The following is a 19,319-nucleotide window of genomic DNA, read 5'->3' as shown; positions in this document are numbered from 1 at the left end:
AGAGACATAAAGATCGGCTGCACCCCCTGCACGTCTCCCCGCCTGGGGATCGAGCCGACACTGAGCATGTGCCCTGACCGGACACTGAACCAGTGACCTCCCAGGGCACAGGAAGGTGGTCAACCCCTGAGCCAGGCCTTGCCCCAGTTCTACGTGCTGTGTAGCTGGTTTCCCAAACTTTAGACCTCTTTCGTGATAAAGGAAAACAGTGACACGCTGAGGGTGGTTCATCAGGAATGCCCTGTGCCCGTGATAACGTGACTTGGGCAGCAGAAGAGAGCTCTCCTGGTGCGAAGCAAATGCACATTAAAAACGGGAGGAGGAGTTCCCCCTCACAGTTCTGTCAAAAGTTGGAGTTGATCATGCCGAGTGCCGAGGTTTGGAGGGGGCTGGACACACTCTCAGGCATTGCTGGGGAGAGCCGCCTGGCAAGGCAATCTGTTGTATCTCTCAAACTAGGATGCAGTCCAGGAGACTCGGGTGCACGTGTGTCTGTGGAGGTGTGTTTGGGAATATTCATCACCTGATTGCAAAAGCAAAAATGTGGGACCTGCTCAAATGCCGACTGATGGGGAAGGGGCCAAGTACAGTGGGTAAAACAATTGGAAGGAATGAACTAGAGTTACGGTATTTGATCACATGTAAGATATATACCATAGTTGATTCTCATTATTCGCAGCAATTATCTATACTAATAAAAGGGTAATATGCAGCCGAAGCCAGTTTGGCTCAGTGGATAGAGTGTCAGCCTGCGGACTGAAAGGTCCCAGGTTCGATTCCGGTCAAGGGCATTTACCTTGGTTGCGGGCACATCCCCAGTGGGGGGTGTGCAAGAGGCAGCTGATCAATGATTTTTCTCTCTCATCGATATTTCTAACTCTCTATCCCTCTCTCTTCTTCTCTGTAAAAAAATCAAAAAATTTATATATTTTTAAAAAGGGTAATATGCAAATTGGGCGCCCTCACAGTAACGACCGAACAGCAGGCTGTGTGGAGTGACCAGGCCAGCAGAAGGAGGCAGTGTGAGGCTGGGGGGGAGAGGGAGGCAGTTAGGGGTGACCAGACCAACAGGGGTGGCTGTGAGGGGTGATCAGACTGGCAGAGGGGGGCAGTTGGGGGCAACCAGGCCAGCAGGTTGGGCAGTTAGGGGCGATCAGGCCAGCAGGCAGAGGTGGTTAGGGGCAATCAGGCAGGCAGGCAGGCAGGTGAGCAGTTAGGATCCAGCGGTCCCGGATTGTGAGAGGAATGTCCCGGATTGGAGAGGGTACAGGCTGGGCTGAGGAGACACCCTCCCCCATGCACCAATTTTGTGCACCAGGCCTCTAGTGTTCTATAAAAGTAACGGTGAACACAATTAGCAAATACTGGTTCGTTGCTCCTAGGTGCAAAACAGGTTCCTGTCAGACTCTGGTCACATACTTGTCACCTGATTAATACATAACCTTGTTTTATGTGTGTTTATTGTTTAAAGACTTTATTTAATACCTATTGTTTTTTGTTTGTTTTTTTAATATTTTATTGATTTTACACAGAGAGGAATTGAGAGGGACAGAGAGTTAGAAACGTTGATGAGAGAGAAACACCGACCAGCTGCCTCTTGCACACCCCCCACTGGGGATGTGCCCGCAACCAAGGTACATGCCCTTGACTGGAATCGAACCCGGGACCTTTCAGTCCGCAGGCCGACGCTCTACCGCTGAGCCAAACCGGTCCCGGCTATTTAATACCTATTGTTGATTCATTAGCTTTGACCTCAGAGCCCACAGCACTATTACTCATGCCTGCAAGAAATTTATCTGATGCACCTTTTCTCCATACATGGCATCACAGCCCCTTGCACTTGGGACACGGCACCCTTCACTAGCACTCAGCACACCTCAGCACCACGCTCGGGGCCACCTTCCACAGCAAAACACCTGCAAAGAGCACAGAGATGCCAAAGCCAGGGCCTTGAAAAGGACACTTGCTTACACCCTGAGAGCAGGACCTCACGGCCTAGCCATGCCTTGATCAACCCCAGCCGGAAGCATGCGCCTCAGGCGACTCAGATGTTCCCTCACTCTGAGCATGTCCTGGAGGGTCTGTGAAAGCCCTGTGAGTATTGTCTGTAGGGTAACAAATACATTCTAGCCAGGAGGCAAATTCCCAAATGCAGAATCTGCAAATAATGAGTATCCACCGTATGTGTCCTCACATTTTAACAAGTCTGAAATGGGGGTGCATCTTAGGTTCTGTGAAGAAGGCTATATATTAGCATAGCTAGACTCTGTGAGTGATGGTCAGTGAAAACCAAGTTGAGGGTCAACATATGTAGGATAAACCCATGTATGTAAAACAGAACAAAAAGGCCATCGTGCCTGTCCTTTGCTGCGTAATGGTTAACACGTCTGCGCACTCATTCCCCAGGTACTGAGCACTGTCTAAGCACTTTATTATTGATTATTTTAACAATTACAAGGCCCTTATGAGGTAGGTACTGTTATCTTCTCCATGTTATACGAAGAGATTACTACGGTTGCCCATGGTCACAAAAACAGACATTTATTTCACACCCAAGAAAAAATGATTGATTGTATTTACTCTATGAACTTACCTGTGTCTTATTTGTATCTCAGGAGCTTATAGTCGTCAACTCAGAATGATCATTCTAAATCATATCATTATGAAATAAGTAAGTTTTACTCCCCTAGTTCATATAGTTCTCCCCATGTTTCTTACTGAGAAGTAAGGAGACATATACCTAAGTTATACCATCGCTTGCATTGGTAGCTGAGTTTTTCTAAGCAATGGGTTAATGGGATTGTTCTTAGCTTTTGAGAGCCTCTTTTATTTTAGCTTTTATAAATCTATTTCTACATATGGTCACCCTTCTTGTTTTTGAGAACACTTGCATAACTTGTTTATACTGATGTTGGTAAGTTTTAAATATGTTCAAGTTGCATCATTTTGAGTAAAGTCACAAATTAAAATATTTAAAAAATAAGAATTTTTATGAGCTCCAGACAGATTTATGCAAGAAGTGATCTATCTGAAGGCTGAGGCACTTCAGAAACTAATTGCAGAAATATTTCAAAATGAGACATAAAGCTTATGAAACATGGAACATATGAATGCATTATTTTACTCTCCAAATTCAGCATAACACTTTTGCATATTAAGATATTTCACTACTCTTGGGACTTAGGATTCTGAGAAGCCGTTGATTCTTCTTTGGTTGTTGTTAATACTTACCCGAGGATATTTTTATCATTGATTATTTATCTGTTTTTTAGAGAGAGTGAGAGAGAGGGAGGGGGATAGAAACATCGATGTGAGAGAGACACATCAATTGGTTGCCTGCTGCATGCACCCCTACTGGGGCTTAGGATCAAACCTACAACCCAGGTACATGCCCTTGACTGGGAATCAAACCTGTGGCCCTTCCGTGTGCAAGGTGATGCACTAACCACTGCTCAGGGTAAAACCGTTGATTCTTTTCATTTAACGAATAGCTTTTCCTCCAGCTCCATTGCTGCCTACTGAAACCCACACATTTGCCAAAGCTCCCTCCGGTAGCAGCAGGCTTCCTGATCTTCCTACCTACCAGTCGGGTATTATTCATTGAACCAGAACATGTCTCCTTTTGTCGGTCATTGAGACCTGTTTCTATTGGATATTGGCAATTGTATTTGGCTTAGCCTGACGCCATTCCCCTTCAGCCCTCCATGCTCCTTTATCTAGGTATGGCGGGTAGCATCTATCTAGAACTGTCTCATCTGACCAGAGGCTGTAAACCCCCGTGAGGCTGGGGACCGAAGCTGGTTTCTCTTTGGGCCCTGCTCTCTCCATCCCAGAGTAGGTTATGAATAAACTAGAGGCCTGATATGCAAGAAGATTCGTGCAAGAATGGGCCTTCCTTCCCCTGGCTGCCAGCACCACCTTCACTCCAGCCAGAGCCACCCTTCCACCTTCCCATGCTGCCCAGAGGCCTGGAGTGGCTGGGCAATGCGGAACCTCTGCGTCCCACCCTGCTCCCAGCTGCTCCATGCCAGTGTATGCAAATTAATCTGCCATCCTTGTTGGGTTAATTTGCATACTCACTCCTGATTGGCTAGTGGGTACCATGAAGGTGTGGTCAATTTTCATCTTACTCTTTTATTAGTGTAGACGCTGGCAGGGTACGTGAAGTTAGAGAAGGCGTCGTCATTGCCTTAACTTGCTATGTGTTTCTTTCCAGTGGCCCACATGTGCAGCCTCCTGGAGCATAACTGTGCCCACTTCTGCATCAACACCCCTGGCTCGTACATCTGCAGGTGCAAACAAGGATACATCCTCAATGCGGATCAGACAACTTGCAGAAGTAAGATTGCTTGGTCGGTGCATCCATACTGCCCTTCTCTTCTCTCCCGCTCTCCCTTCCTTTATCAGGGCCCATTTCATTCCTCCGTGGCCCCTCAGCCAGACAAGTCATTGCCTCTCTAACAATACAAACCAGGTTTTGTGATTCATATATTTTGTGTTGAACTCCCCCCACCCCCCCACTCTGCAATCACAGTGCCTAGGCCAGAGCCGAGCACATAGTAGGCCCTCAGGAAGAGTGTGGATGTGCCTGCAACCAAGGTACATGCCCTTGACCGGAATCAAACCTGGGACCTTTCAGTCCGCAGGCCGACGCTCCATCCACTGAGCCAAACAGGTTTCGGCTACCTAAACAGCTTTTTAGACACGCTCCATCCTCTCCCGGTCCTTCCCCCTTCTCCTCCTGCCCAGCCTTTTTAGGAACACACCCCCCCCTCCCAAGGAGTTTCTTCTCAGAAGGCTCAGCCCCAAAAAGGGGCTGGGAGGGGTCCCTCATGAAATGGGCCTGTCTTCAACCCTCTGTTTTCCCCACCATTCCCTTCCCCTTGAATTCCCACTGTTAAGAAAGAATTTTATCTTGTTTCCTTTTCCTTCTTTCTTTTTTGTTTTTTTAACAAGGGATTTTTCTTTCCTTTCCCTCCTTTGGTAGAATATTTAATCTACCGTGAAGAATAATGACAATGCAACATTTAGAAAACTTCACTTGGCAAAAAAAAAAAAAGTAAACCTTCTTCAACTTTCACATATTTTTCTCGCTCAAGAACCATACTAAATGTACTTTATTGCTTTCATTTTTCAGATAGGTCCCTGACATTATGTTTCCCAAGATAGTTATGTGATTTAATAGCTTTTATATTAGAGCTTAATCAAGAGGCTTGAGCTAGAAAAACAGTCACGTTATTAAAATAAGAAAGCTGTAACCAACATTCCTCATCAATTTAGATGCAGAAATTCTTAAGAACTTAGCAAATAGAATCTATATATAATCAAGTCTAAAAAAACCCAAGCAATATATATCTGTTAACCATATTAACAGATTTAAAAAAAAAGACATGATTATTTCAGTAGATGCAGAAAAAAAAAAAAGCATTGGATAATACCCAACACTCACTCATTATAAAAACTTTCAGACACTTAGGAATAAAGGGGAAATTCCTCAACCTAATGAGAGGCATCTGTGAAAAAGCCTGTAGTTAATATCATACCCAAGACTGTGCTTGAGTCTGACTACATGCTTTCCTCCTACAGTAAGGAACACGGCAGTATCTCCACTCTCCTTACGTCTACTCCGCACTGTCCTGGAGGTGCTAACTGGTCCAATCATGAAATAAAAAGATTCCATTGATATAAAACTTCAGAATATGCCAACGTTATTAAGTGGTTGCCTGGGGGCCAGGGCAGGAGGAGGGATTCCCAAGAGGCAGGGGAGAATTGGGAGGGTTTAGGATGATGGATATGTCACTATCTTGGTTATGGGGATATGTTGATATGTCACAATGATTAATTTGTATGCTTTAAATATGTCCCTTATAACTCAATAAAGATAATATATATGCAAATACATATATATTATGTATTAGTAACTAGAGGCCCCATGCAAGGAGATTCATGGAAGAATAGGCCTTCCTTCCCCTGATTGCCAGTACCAGCTTCCCTCTGGCACCTGGGACCCGGGCCTTCGCTCTGGCTGCTTCCTTCCACCTTTGCTCTGGCCCTACCGCCCTCCCTCATAGCAGGCGTCCCACTCCGTCCCGGTTGCTCCTCACCTGTGTGCTGCTCAGAGGCCCGGAATGGCCGCTGCCATCTTTGTTGCGTCAGTTTGCATATTCCCTCCTTATTGGCTGTGGACCAGCCAAATCTTTGTCATGGAGTGACAGTAAATTTGCATATTCCGTCTTTATTATATAGGTAGGTTATTCAGAACATGGTGTTTTGGGAATGTAAATAGTGCTGAGACAAAAGGCTACAAGACATCAGAGAAAGAGTGATAGGGCAATCAGGGAAGGCATTGTGGAGGGTTTTTTTTCCCCTAGCAAGTTAAAGAAGGAAAGAAGAAAAATGCAGAGCTTGTTGTCAGGGAGATGCTAGCTAGACCACACTGCCTACTGGAATAGTTTGTTTGGGGCATGAGTGGGCGGGATGAGGGAAGAAATATAAACCCAAGCAAATGACGTGCCTATGTATGTCTGGCCTCCCCTTTGCTCCTTTCCTATTAATATGCTAATTAGATGGACGTCCTTCCGATAACCTTCCGTCCGGATGAAGCCGGGGCTGTGAAGGAAGCTGGTACCGGCAGCTGGGGGAAGGAAGGCCCGCTCTTGCATGAATTTCATGCATCGGGCCTCTTTAGTTATTAAGAACTAGCTAACTACAATAGTATCACATCCATCCACCTACTCATTTATTTGTTCAATATTTACTGACTTTTCTATGGGCTTCATGGCGGGGGAGGGGCAGGAGAAAAATCAGTGTTTCTCTTACATGTTCAAAACCCAAGAGATACTCAGATCTTGGCTTCCCTTGTGCTGCCCACATGGAGACTAAAATAGGAGAACTATGCAATCAGGTTGCAATTCTCCTCAGCCCAGTCAATTCAGCGCACATGTTTCTTATACCCATGGCACTAATGAGGAGACCGCAGCAACAATCTCTGCTCCAGGGAGGACTCGATGGCATGCGATGGGGGGGGACAGCTTCGGAGAGGAAACCTGGTTTTGAGAGAAAACCAGTGGCTGCGGGAAAGGGCCCACACACATGGTTGGGCGCAGCCCGAGACGGAGGATCAGAGTTCCCGGAAATGCCGAGCTGGTTGTGCGTGGTGGTGCTCACTGACCCTGCAAACGGATGAGTCTTGGAGGGAGAACGGGAAGGTCAGGGCCTGAGCTTGGGGGCCGCCCACCACAGAGTGTGGAGCACGCAGCCTCAGAGTAAACAGCGGAGACCGCCCGGGCAGAAGCAGGGTCCTGCTGAGCCGGGAGAGTGGGTCACGGGCTCCCGCGTAGCTGAGCTGCCCGGCCCCGGGACTGGGAAATCCTTGCGTGCAGTGAGCTCTGGCTGTGCCGGGGAGCAGGATTTGAAAGCGGGGGGAGGGTAATCTGGATGAGTAGGGCCCCGTGGGAGAACTGCACTGACTAAATGCGAGCGGGGAAATCCTAGCTGTGAAAAAATTATCACACGGCAGGGAGGCGTGAGTGTGAACCTTGTAGAGCTTCTGTGATTTCTTATTTCCAAGTGGTTCTCAAAGTGGGGTCCCCCGACAGCAGCTTGAACGTTGTGGGGGAATCTATTGGAAATTCAAATTCCCAGGCCCTACGCTAGACTCAGAGTGAGGCTTAGAAATGTTGTTTTATTTTATTTTACTGATTTCAGAGGGAAAGAGAGAGGGAGAGAGAGGGAGAAACATCAGTGATGAGAGAGAGTCACTGATTGGCTGACTTCTGCACGCCCCCTAGTGGGGATGGAGCCTGCAAACCCGGGCATGTGCCCTGACTGGGAATTGAACCCTGACCTCCCGGTTCATAGGTGCATGCTCAACCACTGAGCCACCCCGATGGGCAGGGATGTGTGTTTTAACAGGCCCTCCAGAGGATTCTGAGGTAAGCTCAGAGTTCGGAAACCACTAACCTACATGTTTGAAAGTAGCTCTCCCCCTGGGAGGGCCCGTCAGTAGGAGGTTTACACTGAGGATGTGGTGCTGTGGCAGCCTTCTGCACATTGAAGGCTCTCTGCCAGGCTACGGCATTATTCGCTCACGTTTATGATTTTGATCAACTGAATTCAATCAGATTTACTTACGTTCTAAGTCTTTATTTTGGGGGCCCCCCACCTTCTTTTCCAATCTCGACAGAAAACAACTGAAATCTCCATAGCGTGCAGGTGAACTGGTGGAGAACAGATGAGACAGACAGAAGGGCGGGTGCGAGCGCAGCTGGCTGTGCCTGGCGGACAGGTGGCTTTCCTCCGGACCGGGGGCTTGTTTTGCTTCTCCCGGCCGAGACGCGCAAGGCCGATGACTCACAGTTACCGTCGAAGGCCTTTAAGTCCAGCTGCAGCTGCCAGAATAAGATGAACGCTCTCAGACACGATAAGAGGAGGGAACCGGGCCCCCCACACGCAGGCTTGGGTTTTGCCTGTGTCTGTGGAGTCGTTACTCTGACGAGCTTTTGAGTTGGAGCAGGTGGTGATCCCCCTGGTTTCCACCGAGTGAAATCTATAATAATAATAAAAAAGTAATATGTTAATCGGACCGGACGTCCTTTAGACGACCTTCTGGGTTGAAGCCAGGGCTGCGCGGGGAGCTGGGTCCCTGGTGCCTGCTGGCGGCCGGAGGGAAGGACTCTTGCATGGATTTCGTGCATCAGGCCTTGGGCGGCCCTAATCATACTCTTCTCTCCTCCGTGGTGTGGTTGACCAGTTTTGATTTTCACATCTTTGCGTAAATAACAGCAGGAGCATGTCTTTAAGGATGTTCATTTTGCTTGAACTCCAAGGGAGAGACTAAATTGTCACTGATGTCTTCCGTATGCCAGGCGGCTTGCCCAAACTTCTGAAACGTCAGCAAAAGCCCTCGGGTTTCACCCAGGACGTCAGCCACGGCGGCCAGTCTGCCCCGGGCCCTGGTCCAGGGGAGCCAGGAGGAAGTTGTCCGAGTTCTCGGGGCCTGGCACCGGCCAGCGTTCGGAGGTCACAGGGAAGGGAGGCTCTGACATCTCCGGTGCGTGGGAGAGGCTGGAGACCCGCGGAGGAGGGATTTGGACTCCGCGTTGTCAAATCCTCCCTGATTTACTGCCCCGGGGAGGGCTGAGCAGACACCGTTAGCATCCCTCCCGAGCTTCTCCGGGAACTCGGAGAAACAAGCACATTTTGCTGGCTCTCAGCTAGCGCCAAGGACTGCTCTCTGGCGAGGCGCTGCTTGAGTTTGGCGAGATCTTTCGTTATAAAACTCAACATGTCCTATGTTGCTGTATCAGGTCGATTCAGAATAGAACTCACAAACCAGCACTTGGCCAAAGATACAGGGCATTCCTTAAAGGAGTCAGGATCTGAGGTCTGTGTGTAGGGTTTTCATAGGCAATATTCTTTCACTCGATCTGATCACCTGACTCCCCCCACCCCCAGCCTCCTATCTAAGGAAACATCACCTCCCTTGATCTCCTCCTATGAGGTCCAGTCCCTCCTTTTTCATATTGCCTCCTTCAGGTCCATGTGTAAAATCATCTTTCCAGTGCGGCCACCTTCCGGCAACACTATTTAAAACAGAAGCTCCTTCCTCTCCACACTCCCAGTTCCCTTCTATTAATTTTTTTTTTCTGCAGCACCTAGAGCAGTGTTTCCCAAACTTCTCTCATGATGAGAATCACTGGTGGAGTTGTTAAAACACAGATTCCTGAATCCCAACTAAGAAGTGCTAAACTAGAATTTTTGGGAACATATAGGTAAAATTGTATACTTAACTAGTGCTCTAAGACAGATTTTATATACAGAGCACTAAGTTAGGTATGCAATTTTACCTATATGTTCTCAAAAATTCTAGTTTAGCACTTCTTAGTTGGGATTCAGGAATCTGTGTTTTAACAACTCCACCAGGTGATTCTCATCATGAGAGAAGTTTGGGAAACACTGATCTAACGCAATACATATTTTTTACCTGTTGGTTTTGTTTATGCCTGGCTCCTCTCAGCGATGCGCTGGTACAGTTTAACAATGGGATCTCCAGGGGGAAAAGCTCTGATTGGTATGTTCACCAATTCCTGTGGTGTGAATACTGCACTTGGCCCTGATGACGGTGGAGTTGGGAAGAGGTGTGCAGTCTGGTGCGTGAGCTGATGGGAACTGGCTCCATGGGATCAGGGATCGAACGATTGATGCTTCAAATCTGTTTTATTCACTGTTGTTCTTCTAGGGATTTGGACTCCGCGTTGTCAAATCCTCCCTGATTTACTGCACCGGGGAGGGCTGAGCAACTTTGACTAATTCAGTCAGTCATTCCAATATGTAGGGTGTCCTCCAGACATGGACACACACACACACTTTGAATAAATGTAAAGGCAGTGTTTATTAAAATATATTTCCTTTTCAAAATGGAGCTATCAGCTGTTAAAGCACATTTATACATTTTGGGAGGCTCACCCTATATTTTAAAAAATTTACCAGATGTCAGACACCATGCTAGATATTTGAGCTAAAAGGCTGAACAAAACAAGCACTGCCTTGTATGATAAGGGAGAGACATTAAATAATCTATTGCAAATTGTGTTCCATTATAATTGTGGTAAGAGAAACTGTGGCCGAAACCGGTTTGGCTCAGTGGATAGAGCGTTGGTCTGCGGACTGAAAGGTCCCAGGTTCGATTCTGGTCAAGGGCATGTACCTTGGTTGCGGGCACATCCCCGGCAGGGGGTGTGCAGGAGGCAGCTGGTTGATGTCTCTCTCTCATCCATGTTCCTAGCTCTCTATCCCTCTTCCTTCCTCTCTGTGGAAAATCAATAAATAAATAACATATTAAAAGAGAGAGAGAGAGAGAGAGAGAGAGAGAGAGAGAGAGAGAGAGAGAGAGAAACTGTGCAGGGGGCCTGGACCTCTAATGGGCTGGTGGCTGTCAAGTCCATTAAGCACCTGTTGTATGAAGCACATGGTCTTATTCAGCATCCTGAGGAAAGAGCAGACATCCTGTCAGTCTCCGAGCTTACGGCCTGGGTGAGATCAGCGAGGGAGGATCGCCGGTCATCCCCGTGTTCGTGTTGCATGGATGTGGGTTCATTTGTCCGCTCACAAGTCCCTGTTGAATAGCTGCGATGTGCCAGGCACTGGGCTGGGTACGGGGGATGCTGCAGACAGCAAGGCAGTGGGTCCTTAGCCGTCACGGTCCTTCTCCTGGTGTCTGCAGCTGGGGGCCGGCTCCCAGGTGTCCTTGTGCTCTGAGCTCTCTCTTGCTCGAGGTGAGGAGCGGAAGGAGTGCTGTTCCCGTCTCTCTCATCTTCCCATGACCCCGCTTCTGACGGAGGAAGAGTATTTTTAGGACTTGAGGAACATCCGAGAGCTGGGAGGCCGGGGCCTGGACCTCGGCCACTGTTCCTTCAGCAGATGGACACGTATGGAGCGCCAGCTACATGCACGAGGACATGGAGCTAGGCCCTGGGGAATCCAAACTGAGGCAGACCAAGCTCACGGGCCGGTGGAGCAGACAGACTGTGACCGGGTCCTTCCAATACCCTGAGGAAAATTCAGAGGAGCAGGAGTAGAGCCATGTGTACGGATCCAGGGAGTCAGAGGAAGGCATCCAGCCAACCTGGGAGGGCTGCCTGGAGGAGGTGACATTGGACTGAAGTCATGAGCTGTGAGTGGGGGGGTCATCAGGTGAAGAAGATCTGGAAGGGTAATGGCAGCTCCGAGTCCAGTGCTTCTGCTGCCCCCATGGTTTTATCACTCTTCAGCGAAACCCTCCCCCCCCCCCTTCCCCCCACCAGGCTGTGAGAAAAAGAAGTGCTGTTTTTCAAAAGCATAAGGAATCATCCAAAAAAAAAAAAAAAAAAAAAAAAATCTGTAGTTGTTTCAAATGGAAGTGACCGCTGCCAAAAAACAACAGTTGTTTTGTCAGGATCTGGTCTGTATTTGTTCCGTTGTCTTTGTTTAATTCATTTTATCCCATGGTTTCCCTCGGGGCCGGACAGATCCCTGGTGGCCATAAATCCCCAGCCTCCTGGACACAGCGTGAGAGGCCGCAGCCAAGAAGCCAGCAGGCAGGCTTGCTGTTGGTGGGACTGTTCAGTCCGGGGCCCGGTCCTTCTGTTCCTACCACCCTCAGCGCCCTCACGGGTGTCCCAGGGGGCCACGGACTACAGAAGTTTGTTTAAAGGAGGAAACAGCCCAGCCAGCATGGCTCAGAGGTTGAGTGTCAGCCTATGTACCAGGAGGTCAGGGTTCGATTCCCTGTCAGGGCGTATGCCTGGGTTGCAGGCTCGATCTCCAATGTGGGGCGCACAAGAGGCAGCCGGTCAATGATTCTCTCTCATCATTGATGTTTCTGTCTCTTCCTGTCCCTTCCTCTCTGAAATCAATAAAAAAAAAAAATGTATATATATATATTAAAGAAGAAGGAAATGGCCCTAGCTGGTTTGGCTCAGTGGATAGAGCATCAAGCTGCGGACTCAAGGATCCCGGGTTCAATTCTGGTCAAGGGCATGTACCTCGGTTGCGGGCACATCCCCAGTGGGGAGTGTGCAGGAGGCAGCCGATGGATGTTTCTCTCTCATTGATATTTCTAACTCTCTATCCCTCTCCCTTCCTATCTGTAAAAAATAAATACAATGTATTAAAAGAAAACCAAAAAACATCAATGAGAGAGAAACATGGGTCAGCTGCCTCCTGCTGATCCCTCGGCCACTTCCCCTTCTCTACTCACACTTCCCTGTCAGCCGGGTCCGATCCACTCTTGGCTGGGGGCAATGATCCCCTTTCTGAACTGCTACTGTATTGTCAGCATCGCTCGTGTGGGTTTCTAGCATGCTCTGTCTTGTCTTTTAGAGATTCAGGGTGCATCTATCTCTCTCTCCACTCTGGCCTGTCCCGTCCTCAGATGGGCTAGTTTGTTGTACCGCAGGGCCTTTGCACATGCTGTTCTTGTAGTCAAGAACACTCCTCCTCGAGCTTCTCGTTACTAACCCCCGGGACACAAGCTGGTGACTGCAGGAACCCCTTTGTCTGTTAGGCTCACCCCTGGATCCCCAGTGCCTGGGACAAAGTAAGGGCTTTATTGATTGAATAAAGGAAGAGTGTCCTATAATTCTAACTTTCCTTAGGTCTCTGGCCTAGGCTTGGAATTAGCTGTAGATTTTGTTATTCTTTAATAATTTCTGCATGAGCGGAAGGTTATTTTGGTTACTGGTGTTTTCCTTGTATTGGAAATCTCCATTGGATTTCCCAATTGGAAATCTAAGGTACAGTTATTCTGGTAAGAGATAAAGGAATTTTTATCTAGAATTAAAAAAAAACAAACTACTTTATTGATTTGGGTTGAAAATACATTCTTTTAACATTTTATAACCAGAATCCTTATTTGTGGGATCTTAGACTTAAGCATTTTTAATGTTATGATGTAGGTTTTATTTTTTTAAAATTCTATAATGCACTTAATAGGTAATGAATTGATCAGCTTTTGTCTTTTTATCGATTTGATGTTTTATATTTATCTAAAAGCATAATAAACTATAAAGTTCAAAGACCTAGGAAATTACATTGAAGTATAGCTGTTGGATTCAGGCATTAATCAAACTTTCAGTTTATTCAAAGCTGTCATATTAACCGGAGAAAATTATTTTTAATATATTCGATCCATTTATTATCTTGACACCTCCCCCCCCCCCCCAACTTTAATGGTGAAGTTACTGGAAGAGCTGGTTATGAAACCAAGTCATTCTCCTTGCTGGGAAATAATGGCATCCTGTCAGCCTTTTTCTGCAAAGGAGAGACTGCAGCAGTGATAAACTGAAAATGCCTTTAACCTTCCACCCTCTCATCTAGTCCTAGTTCCACTGCAGTAAATGCATTCCTATAGTGCATTCTTTTTTTTTTTTTTTTCTTTTTTTTTTGTATATGTTCTTCATTGATTTTTTTTAGAGAGAGAGGAAGGAAGTAGGAGTGAGAGATAGAAACATCAATAAGAGAGAAACATTGATCGGCTGCCTCCTGCACCCCCCTTAGTTGGGCTCGAGCCCAAAACCTGGGCATGTGCCCTGACCGGGAATTGAACCAACAGCCTTTTGGTGCACAAGATGATGTTCAACCATCTGAGCCACACTGGGCAGGGCCTGCGGTGCATCCTTCCATCGCATTTTAGTAAATAGCCAGGGCTCAGTGCTGTGCGGACATAAGATAAACATTTGCCCCAAATCGGACTGACCACAAATAACCATACATCCATTTCTCCCTGGTAAACTTGGTTACCTCCCGGACCGCCTCTGGCTTCCGTTTTCCTCCTTTGTCGCTGGGATGAACACATACATGGCAAAGAGGGTTTTCAAAGCTCCTTCTCGTGGACGCGCGGAATGAGGAGGAGAAGGATGGCCAACGGGGCCGGTGCAGGGCTGGGGGTTAGGGGCTCCTCTTGGACCTGCCGTGTTCTGGGTGGAATAGCAGGCCTTCTCAGTTTCCCTCTCGGCTTCCCTCTACAAAATGGGGACGGCAGCGGCAGATTATTCCGTATAAATTGCTGGGACTGCCTACAAAGCACTCAGTTCTCTGAGAGTAGGGATGGGACCGGAGGCAGACAGGTGCAATGCCCGCCCGGGGCCCTCACGGCCGCTCCCCTGTGCCTCCAGAGCACTTTCAGTGGCACGCAGGGAATAAACACGGATGTGAGCTTAAAACGACTTGATGCGTTTAATAGAGGTGAATCATTTCAACGTGGGAAAATGTATGCGTACGCACTCACCAACGTGTGAACAGCGGTGGCCTCTGGGCCGAAGACGGCATGAAGGGCTGGAGGGAGGGGACTTACAGGCGGGTTTTCTTTTATCGGTGGTTGTATGTTTTCCATATTTTCCCCTATGATCGTAGATGAATGCTTACAATGTTTTCAGGAGTTAGGTTAGCGTGTGCTGCGCGGTTGCGTGTTGCGTGCTCCTGTGTGAAGGCCCTCGGCCGTCCTAACGCGGTGACTTTGCCTCAGTCCAGGACCTGTGCGCGGCCGAGGACCACGGCTGCGAGCAGCTCTGTGTGAACCTGCTGGGCTCCTTCGTGTGCCAGTGCTACAGCGGCTACGCCCTGGCCGAGGACGGGAAGAGGTGTGTGGGTGAGTATTCCCTGCAGCCTGGCGGGAGGAGGAAGGGCTGTGAGTCCAGTCGCTCTCCTGTGAGTTTTAGCAAAGTGCTCAGTCCTCTGGTCTCGTGGTTGGAACTGGAACTTGGAAGACTTCATTCGAGCCCGACGTTGGCCTTTGCTCGTTACGGGTGCTCAGCAGAAGGCAGGTTTATGATAATCTGTGTAAACTAGAGGCCCAGTGCACGCAATTCATGCACTCGGTAGGGTAAGATTGGGGGTTGGGGGGGGGACCATCAGCCCGGTCTGCGCCCTCTTGCAGTGCAGGAGCCCTCGAGGGATGTCCAGCTATGGGGAGCGGCCTAAGCCGTCAGTTGGACATCCGTAGCGCTGCCCTGGAGTGGGAGCACTGCGCTCCCCAGCTGTGAGCCCGGCTTGTGGCTGAGGGGCGCACTGACCACCAGGGGGCAGTTCCTATGTTGAGCGTCTGCCCCCTGGTGGTCAGTGCGCATCATAGTGACTGGTCATTCCGCCATTCGGTCAAGTTGCGTATTAGCCTTTTATTATATAGGATATCGTTGTCTGTGACGGCAACCCTTGGAAAGGACTGGGCGGACTTCCATCCAGCGAACATGGGTGGGTGTTTGGGATGGCCTGACATGGCCACAGCTCGTGTGTCCCGTGTGTGAAGGTCACCCGGTGGCGTGTTGCCTCGTGGAGTGGCACCCTGAAGGCATGGGCAGCCTTCCACAGAACATCTAGGAGGAAAAGGACTCCACTGGTATCAGAACTGGAACCTATATTTTCTGACTCTAAAGCCTGCATTTTCTCATCCATATCCTATGGTGTCTTGCTCCCCACGGAACCATGAGTGAACTTTTTGTGTGCATAGAATTTACAACAAAGCATGAAGTAGAGGTGACGGCCTGCTCTTTGCAGGGGAGGGATGAGCATCCGGGGTTTGTTTGTGGTTACGAGCCGATGGGATGAAAGCCGCCTCAGTAGAGGGCCACGGGCAGAATCAGTCTCCTGAGCGTTGGGGTTGATGTTTTTCTTAATCTGCTGGTGGTGACCACGCTAGGTGGCAAAACAGCACTGGCAAAACAGAAGACAGCACAGGAAACACCAACTCTGCCCTAACCGGTTTGGCTCAGTGGATAGAGCGTTAGCCTATGGACTGAAGGGTCCCGGTTCGATTCCAGTCAAGGGCATGTACCTTGGTTGCAGGCACACCCCCAGTTCGAGGTGTACAGGAGGCAGCTGGTCGATGTTTCTAACTTTCTATACCTCTCCTTTCCTCTCTGTAAAAAATTAATAAAATACATTTTAAAAAATAAAAAGTAAAACGACTCAGCGTTACATTAAAAAAAATAAAAGAAAAAGAAACACCAACTCGTATGATTTTTGCTCCATTAATGTTTATCATGCAAGCAACGTACTTTTGTCATGGAACTTAAACAGATGAGAGAGAAAATCACTAATAGTTCGTTGCATTTTTTACCAGACTTTGCCCCATGTAAGTTTCTACCTCAAGACATCGTTTTGTTAATGTTTAACAAAATGAGGTCACACTGTCTTTCTTCCTTACCAGTTAAATGCCTAGAAAGTTGGGGTGCTACAGAGGAGAAGGAAACCAGGCCATGGGGAATAAGAGCAGGAAGCAGGGTGAGGGTGTCTGGTAGAGGACAGGGAGGAGAGGGACGGGGAGGGGAGGGACAGGGAAAGTCAGAGCCTGTGAGGGTGTCGGTGAGTAGATGGGACGGGGGCAGTGAGGCCACGGGCTGGGGCCGGGGTCTGCCTTGGCGCTTGGGAAACTGGAGAGCAGCGAGGAACCCAGCTCTCTTGAGTTTTGCCGGATAATTGCCTAATTGTCCCTTGGAGTAGAGATCCTTTGTGTGTCTAAGGATTATGCTATAACTTCTGGAATTTGACATTTATTGAAGAGCAGCAAGCATGAAAGTAGATGCGTGGTTGCCAGGGAGCTGTTGTGGGCTGTGTTTATTAGAGATGGCATTTGAGATGTTATCAGCATTGAAGAATGTCTGCCTTTTCTCAGAGGGGCAGACCAAGGAAAGGGGTGGGAAAAGGGGAGGGGGCCATGTGCGACCCGGGCCAACCATCCGTCAGGTGTTCCTGTCATCCTCCTCAACCAGGAGCCAGACCTGTAAGAGGCTGGGAGTGAGGTGATTAAACGACAGTAGACCTTTGTTGCCGGTGGCCTTGGTTAGAGAGACGGAACTAATTCTCAGAAGGTCGGTTGCTATTCAGTGGGGCTGTGCTGAGTCCAAAGCAAATGACAGAAGTAATAGGGGCTACAGAAGGGACATCAGGATGGCTGGGGTGGGGAAGATCCGGGCAAGGAAGGAAGGGTAGCAACTGGACAGATATCCAAGGAAGAGGAGGCACAAAGGACATGATGGTGTGGAGGTGGCCGTGCTCTCAAAGTTTGGGGGCTGAGGCTGCGCTAGTAGGGGCAAGCCTTGAGCTGGTGGATCAGGAAAGCTGCACAGGCAGCCCAGCCTGAGGATATCGATCTGAAGATTATCTGCCAAATTGGAGACTCCCAGCTCTCAGACTTAGAGCAAGAGCTTGAGAGGAGAGCAAAGGCTTGGAGGGACCCTGGAATAATCCCATCAGCAGCTGGCCCGGTGGCCTGTATGTAGATGAGCAAAGAACATTAAGAATATGGTGACCAGCCCTAACTGGTTTGGCTCAGTGGATAGAGCATCGGCTGCGGACTGAAGGGTCGCTGGTACTATTCCGGTCAAGGGCATGTACCTTGGTTGCAGGCATATCCCCGGTGGGGGGTGTGCAGGAGGCAGCTGATCGATATTTCTCTCTCATTGATGTTTCTTTTAAATATATTTTATTGATTTTTTACAGAGAGGAAGGGAGAGATATAGAGAGCTAGAAACGTCAGTGAGAGAGAAACATCGACCACTGCCTCTTGCACATCCCTACTAGGGATGTGCCTGCAACCAATGTCCATGCCCTTGACCAGAATCGAACCTGGGACCCTTCAGTCCGCAGACCGACGCTCTACCACTGAGCCAAACCGGTTTCGGCTCATTGATGTTTCTAACTCTCTATCCCTCTCCCTTCCTCTCTGTAAAACAAAACAAAACAAAACAAAACAAATAATAATATGGTGACCATATATCCCAGCTATCCCAGGACGATCCCAGTGTATGCCTGTTGGCTCAGTTCTCAGTTGCACGCCCTCTCACTTTCAGATGGGTTCCAGATTGACAATAAATTATATGCTTGTGCTAGTTAAGGATCCTAAGCTTGACTTACACGGTTGAGGAGACCAGATCTGTTGAAGCAGGGAATTCCTGCAGGTGTGAGGTAGGAGCTTATGTGTAAGATACGAGGAGAACCAGACTGTTCAGAGCTTTGAAAATCACTGAAAGAGTATGGCCTTCCCCTCTGAAAAGGAGCTACTCAAGGACTTGCATTGGGGAGTGACAATGGCAAAGCCTCCTCTTAGGAAACTTAACCTTGTGGTGAACTGCAGTATGGGCTCCAGGAGGAAGGTGTGAGGGATGGGAAGACCATGGGAGTCTATGGCCATGATCAGGTGCGAGGGGACAAGAGCCAGAGAATGAGTAGTGATTGGAGGAATGGAGAGGGACGGAGTTAAGGACGAAAGAAGATGCTATAAATATTAGTTATTGTATAATACTACTATAATACCATAATTATTCTATTTAGTTATTGTTGTTTGTTTCCTACTGTGCCCGATTTATAAATTAAAGGCTATCACCGGTATGTGTGTCCAGGAGAGAACAGTGAATGTGGGGGTCAGTACTCTCTGTGGTTTCAGGCATCCACTGGGAGTCTTAGGCTGTACCCGCTGTGATAGGAAAACGGCTGTCCTCTTTCTGTTCGTAAAGGAGAGAGAGGAGAGAGGAGAAATTTCAGACACAATGACCGAGAGAGGATGTTGTTGACGTAGACGAGGACTCGCAATAGCAGAGGCATCGCTGGGTTATACACGTCAGTCACCTCCTTTCCTCTCACCCCTAAACGGGGCCTCTCTCTTCAATTTTGCAACCGAGGGAGTTAGGCCAAGAACCCCAACACCATCCAAGGATGTCAGGGTTGAGTGGACTGGAACTCTCTTGGCCTTACAAGGCTTTTAGGTTCGCAGGCCTGGCAGTTGGCTCCTCCACGTTTAATGCTGAGCTGATGGTCTCATCTGCTGCCCCAGGGAGCGGCCTGCA

General features: G+C 48.4%; 1 protein-coding gene across 3 annotated transcripts in view; it reads left to right on the top strand.

Annotated features, from left to right (window-relative positions):
* Nucleotides 1-19,319, top strand: part of MATN2 (matrilin 2) — a gene marked incomplete at its 3' end in the record, with an annotated part of 81,142 nt that overhangs the window by 34,687 nt on the left and 27,136 nt on the right. For all 3 annotated transcript variants that reach the window (XM_084864549.1, XM_084864548.1, XM_084864547.1), the window contains exons 4-5: nucleotides 4,217-4,339; nucleotides 15,005-15,127. In XM_084864549.1, the coding sequence (XP_084720675.1) occupies nucleotides 4,217-4,339; nucleotides 15,005-15,127 (246 nt within the window). The remainder of the gene's footprint in view (nucleotides 1-4,216; nucleotides 4,340-15,004; nucleotides 15,128-19,319) is intronic.

The sequence above is a fragment of the Pipistrellus hanaki genome (assembly GCF_964339955.1).
Source record: "Pipistrellus hanaki genome assembly, chromosome: 17".
NCBI classification, from domain to species: domain Eukaryota; kingdom Metazoa; phylum Chordata; class Mammalia; order Chiroptera; family Vespertilionidae; genus Pipistrellus; species Pipistrellus hanaki.
Note: the sequence above shows the minus strand (reverse complement) of the source record. Positions and strands in the feature narration are given on the sequence as shown.